General features: G+C 43.0%; 1 protein-coding gene across 1 annotated transcript; it reads right to left on the bottom strand.

Annotated features, from left to right (window-relative positions):
* Positions 1-286: 286 nt before the first annotated feature.
* Positions 287-5,386, bottom strand: LOC147449787 (internal alternative NAD(P)H-ubiquinone oxidoreductase A1, mitochondrial-like). Its single transcript, XM_086522144.1, has 11 exons — positions 5,174-5,386; positions 4,809-5,017; positions 4,657-4,725; positions 4,190-4,574; positions 3,698-3,914; positions 2,092-2,252; positions 1,922-1,987; positions 1,663-1,826; positions 1,410-1,524; positions 1,086-1,262; positions 287-804 (listed from the first exon to the last, which is right to left on the bottom strand). Exons 1-11 carry the CDS (start codon positions 5,369-5,371, stop codon positions 652-654), a joined length of 1,914 nt encoding a protein of 637 aa, XP_086378270.1. The 5' UTR covers positions 5,372-5,386; the 3' UTR covers positions 287-651.
* Between the last annotated feature and the right edge of the window lie 539 nt (positions 5,387-5,925).

The raw sequence follows: 5,925 nt of genomic DNA, 5'->3' as shown, positions 1-5,925 counted from the left end.
CTGGAGACCATCTAATCTAGCACACACTCAGTATGAAACCAGAAATTGAGCACCACAATTTTGCCTAATAAAGAAAACATTTTATAAAACAAAGCCAGAAGAAAATTGGCTCAATCTTCCTTCCAAGCCATAATGAGAGTGCTTTGTAACATGCCATCTGTTCTAGACAAAAGTAGCACATCTATTTTCTTTACAAGTATGCATCTTGTAATATTCAGCCCTTGTAGTGCATCTGTTCTCCAAAACCGTAAGCTAAATGCGCCAAGAGGAGTAGATAACAAAGGAATTCGTTCCGTAAAGTTAACAACAAGCTTAAATAGTAAAAGAAGTAACTGCAAAATTCATATGGGGCTTTGGAGTACACAAGTATGGCAATAACTTGGGCTGCACACACCCGTTAATCAACGTTACAGATAGGGAAAGCTGGGAAGAGGAGGAAGATTACTTGCTCCTCAAAATGCCGCACAACTACTACTGACAATTGACTCTGCTCTGCCCTTGAACAAACTCAAACTTGGTTGTCAACCAAAAAAAAAAAAAAATCCGCGCATATTTCTGTGTGTGTGTGTGTGTGAGGTAAGAGAAACTAAAAGGAAGACCAAGGTAGTTACTTGGCAGGGTTGAGGACTGTCAGCCTTAGTGAATTCTTTCCTAGATGCGAGAAATGTCACGCCCGAACACAAAAGTTGTGGCCCAATTGACAGCAACATAGAATCTGTTCCTCCAACTGATCACACGAGTCAAGTAGGCTGACCGCCATACTAACCAGCTCAAGAAACCTGCCCATGAAACTCCTTTGGATTCCTGCATGAACCATGTACTTATCATCATTAACTAATTTAAGATACGCTGCCCTTGTCACTCTAGAGGAGGAGAAGAAGAGAAGTTTTAACATCGTAGGAACAAGCCCAAGAGACTCAAAGATCTGTTTGACAAAATCGAACTCAAGACCTGTTATTGAAGAGGGAATTGGGATAACAAATCTACCACACTTGGGTGATAGAAGGGTTATACTAGTTTCCTCTTCTTAGTGTCACAGTTGGGGGGGGGGGGGGGGGGGGGGGGGTGGGGCAGAGAGAGAGAACCTTGCTTTGGCGTAGATCAACCAAGGCCTTGTACCTTCCGACAGTGGCCATACTTCCTAAATGATGGTATTCAAAAGGGGGCCCTTCAACAGTCACTGTGCTACTTGCATAACCACCCCCTGCTTTCACGATCCTGTTCAGCTCCCTGGCCAAGTATTTACCTTGTCTCTCAGCAACCTGGCACGCAAAAAGAAGCCTTAAGCTTTGCCCTTGCTCTCGAACCAATCAAAGAGCATTCCGGTTCTTTTTCTAAGAATTGAGCAACACAAATGTGGCACAGTCAACGGTCATGTCAAAGCAGTTTCTTATCAAAGTACATAATACCTGAGCCAGAGCCGGAAGAACAGGCTTCCCAACACTTTCGACAAACCCAGCACAGTCTCCGATTGCATACACATCCTCAAAGCCGGGAACTCGTAGATTTTCATCAACACCAATCCTGTCATCCATTTTAGAGCTTTGCATGAATAACCCACATCAATATCACACATAATAATATACTGACAATCCACGTGTCTCTTGCATTCAGAAAGAACAGTGTGTTGCCTAAACATATTTTAGTAATCCTCATTGATACCTTCCATCACGAGACTTTGGCAGTTCTAGTGTTCTAACAAAGTCGGAAGGTCCTACTCCAGTGGACCAGACTAGTAGACCGTAAGGTACCTTTGAACCATCACTCAGAGTAATATACCCTGGCTTAACATCCTTTACAACACCTTTCACCAGCTTAACACCCGCCTAGAGAAGATACAACCATAAGCACACTATATTAGCTTCAGACCTACATAGTCTTTATACTGTTACAGAATCTCACAGCACAAGTGTTGAATTACCTTTGTCAAATGCCTTATTGCATACACACGCAAGCCAACGTCAAACGATGAAAGTATTTCCCTTGCCTGTTTAAAGGAGGAAAGTGTTCTTCACAATATAGTACACATGGAAATAGAGAGTCCTGGTTTGCATGCATCTGAAAAAAACAGATCTAAGAAAAGAGAGTCACCTCGATAAGAGTCACATGAATATAATTTTGCACATGGGCATATCTCTGGTGGACATCTCTTTTGATGAAGTCACTAAGCTCACCACTAAACTCAACCCCAGTGGGTCCTCCACCCACAACAACGCAATGCAAAAGTCTCCTTTTCTCTTCCTCCGAAGTCCCTGTAAAGTAGAAATCAAAACAGATGATTGGTCTTGCAAACTGAGTAACCATAATAAAACCCTGCAACATCAGGAATCTCTCAAGCTACTTTTGCATCTCATTTGAATGGTGAACTCCAGTTCACACAGTGCATTTTCAAAATAAGATAAACCAAATAATCTGATCTCTACAGTTTTTAAGTTCAACAAAAGGGTAAGCAGCAGGACTCAAACAGAAACAGCATGCTGTGCTGCTACAAGAGCATGTGCCACCTCAAGGAGGCAACCTGGCACAGCTTCCATGTAGCTGAATGATAAGACCGACTGAAAATAAAGGGCATGTACCGTGCAGAATTTTAGACATTATAATAAAAATTGCAGTTTCTTGTGATTATGACATGTTGTGGATGTTAGCAACGGTATATCCCTCTCGCAAAGCATACAATCTGCATGTATATGAACAAGTACACAGCCAGAAAAGGCAAGCAATCAAATTTCTAAAACAGTAAATGCAATAACTTTTGACACCTAGAGACATATCAGCCAGCATAGGGAACATGAGAAGTTAATCAAACATGCTTTGTTGCATCCAATGCAGCAAAGAACATAAAATGCATGGTTTAAGACACACTCCACCTGTTGGTAATAGAAGACTAAAACACAAAGAGTCTGAGAAGTCCACTACAAAGGCATTGAACTCCCATTAAGCAATTGATGGGAATGCACTTCCTATGTGTCAAGTATTAGACATACTTGTCTCTATGCACTATCGAATGCAAACACTACTCAACGAAAGAGAGACAGAACCAGCCTTAAGGCACAACCTGCATTGAACTCCCTATATGTGAAGTATAGACATTATAGTGGCGATACTCTATCGAAGGCAACTGCTCCATACAGTCACAGCAAACACATCCTCAATGAAAGAGACAGAGCGATAACGGCCAAGCATTCATTGCTGCATCTCGAGTAGATATATCACTAAAAACAATTACAATTATGAAACTGCACTACAAAAACAAATAGCTTCATGAAACTGCCCATGACTCTGAACAAGTTCACCCCACCAAGAATAGAGAAGTCCAAAGACTTGCACATGGCTCCAGCATACTCATGTGGTCACATGTCGGGAGTCTAGGAAATCTAATATGGAGCCATTGATAAATATTCTGACCAATTTTCCGACAATTCAGGGTAGATATGCATGTACTAAACAGAAGGCCCTGTTGCATCCGGTCACATGGGAGAGTCCATTAAGGTTTCAATAGACGTAGTCACTCCCCCTTCCCCTAGCCTTGATTATGAATTTAGCAAAACCTCGTCCCTTGTCATCCTCAAGGTGGTGGTGAAATGTAGTGCCAACAAAATATATTTTTTGTAAACCTTACATTTTGAAAAGCACAGGCAAAATCAACATATGAAAGATTGGGTAACAAAATACACAGCAATAAGGAGGAGAAAAATACCAGGGATATCAGACAGCATAAGGTTTAATAGAAGCTTCTTCCGAATATTCTGTGCATCTGAGACCTCCCGCAGGAAGATTGCATTCTCGTGCACTCCACTAATATTATAAGTTAGAGCTTGAGCCCCAGATGCAATAACAAGCTTGTCATATGGCACGGCAAAAGCCGTTGTGCTTTCCGACTTTTGCGAACCATTCTCTTCTGCAACACAACGAACCTTCCATGGGAACAACCAGAATCAAGGCATTAGTTTCAAATTTTATCTGCTTAGATGGCAGTTACAATGTCATAAAATTGACATCTGAAACATGACGGTTTCAAGTATATTTGCACAAACAATCTTTCTCAACCTAGATTTTGACATATTGGAAGCAGTAGATTGATCACTTCAAAAAGTATACAACATGAGGTTCGTCAAGAAAGAATGCTACAAATCCTTGTCAAACGAAAAAATAGGGTATACCAACAAGAATGATTTTAAAAACAATTTACCTCGTGCTTCTGTGGGTCAATACTAACACAGCGTCCCAGGAAGAAATAGGAATTAGGAGACTTGGATAGGGCATTCTGGATGCGTGCAATAGGCTCAGCAACGGAGCGGAACTCCAGCGTGCCAACACATGTAGATGCCAGCAAGGGTGTGAAAACCATGTGGTTACGCGGTGAAATGCATACAATATCACATACATTGGAGTTCAAATCTTTCATCAGGCGGCACGCTGCCCAGCCAGTGCCAAGCACTACTATCCTTGGCTTCTCTCCTGGTTTGGTTGCTGGCAAGCCACTTATGACATTATTTTCTTCTGAACTATTCTCTGCCTTGCTCTCTGTATTATCCTCCTTGCCACTGTCTGCCTCGTCCTCAGCAAGCTGCTCGCTATGAAGGAGACGGCAGCTTTGATAAGGTATAGTGGTAGCAGAAGTGGAAGCGGAGAGAAAATGTATCCTTGTGGACATACCTGGCAGGGACAAGGTTGTCGTTGATCCTGCTCTCCACGCAGCAGGACTCATGTTCTTTGAGGGTGAGTCTGGCAGAAACCCCACCATTGGTCGTCCTTTCGCAAGAAGGGAGGAAGGAGCCCAAGAAGATGAAAATGCCGAAGATGATAACATCTCACTTTTTCCTATCTCAAGAGGAAGCTCTGGAGGCGCTGCCGCTTGTGAAGAAGAACGTGATGATAGATAAGCAGATGGCGTTGAGCGCCCGAACCTGCTTGAAGCCGACCCTAATTCTAGTGCGCCCGGCAATGTAAATCTAGAGTTTGTTAGTGTCGATGCTGATGATGTAAGAGAGCCCCTACGGAGGGGCTTGACTAGAAACTGCATCGCCATGAGTTAGATGCTAGTGTGAACAAAGAAAGGAGCACGAGCTCAAGGAAAGAATGCAGATTGCGAGATGTGGCGTGCAAGCGCAGAGTGTATACTGGTGACAAAGGGTTCAAGCCAGGACGGGAGAATGTGTGAAGGGAAGCTAACCATGGAAGCTCCGACGAGGGAGAAGAAGAATCGAGCAAGAACTAACGACGACGGGTCCACATAGACGAGCAGCCCTGAGATTAGCGACCCACGCCAGCAAACGGCGCTGCTCTTTTTGCACTTTTTGGTCTGAAATGCAGATACTTTCAATCGGACAACACGTGGCGAGACCTCTGCCCTCCGATGCCCGGTTCGCATGTAGTAATTGACGGGACGCCACGTGTCAGTGGCTCCCTTACTTGACGGCCAAGTCTCCTTCACCCACGTTTTTCCAAACTCCTTGGACCCGGACACGAGTTGATAAATAAAGGAGTCGAGAACCTAGTGGAAGTAACTAGGGTCCTTTGGGTTGAATTGAAATTGAGCCTCTGCCAAAATGTGCTTGCACCCAAGTTGTTCAATAAAGGAGCCTAGAACCACTGTGTATTTGTGGTTGCACCCAAGTTGTTAAATAAAGGAGCCTAGAACCACTGTGTATTTGTTGAATTAACTGCAGTAGTTCGTATTGAATTGAAATTGAGAAAACATGCTTGCTACCTTGCGTTTCAACACTTCTAGAATGTACATTTTCAAAACTAGAGTGCTTCGGTAGCCGCATTTGAAATGAAATAATGCGTATGAGGTGGAGGTAAACGGAGAGGGTGAAAATGTGAGATGTACGCGCAATCACAAGTAGAAGGAGAACAGAGGAAGGAAAATAGTATCATGCATATTTCTAACCAAACAATATGAATTTTACAATGCAAGAACTC

The sequence above is a fragment of the Adiantum capillus-veneris genome, chromosome 10 (assembly GCF_014529385.1).
Source record: "Adiantum capillus-veneris isolate H3 chromosome 10, ASM1452938v2, whole genome shotgun sequence".
Classification (NCBI taxonomy): Eukaryota; Viridiplantae; Streptophyta; class Polypodiopsida; order Polypodiales; family Pteridaceae; genus Adiantum; species Adiantum capillus-veneris.
Note: the sequence above shows the minus strand (reverse complement) of the source record. Positions and strands in the feature narration are given on the sequence as shown.

Coding starts and splice junctions, on each gene's coding strand:
- LOC147449787 (XM_086522144.1), bottom strand. CDS start 5,371: ATGCGAACCGGGCATCGGAGGGCAGAGGTCTCGCCACGTGTTGTCCGA. Junction 5,018..5,173: donor CCCTCGTCGGAGCTTCCATG/GTTAGCTTCCCT, acceptor ATGGCGATGCAG/TTTCTAGTCAAGCCCCTCCG. Junction 4,726..4,808: donor GAGATAGGAAAAAGTGAGAT/GTTATCATCTTC, acceptor GGTTTCTGCCAG/ACTCACCCTCAAAGAACATG.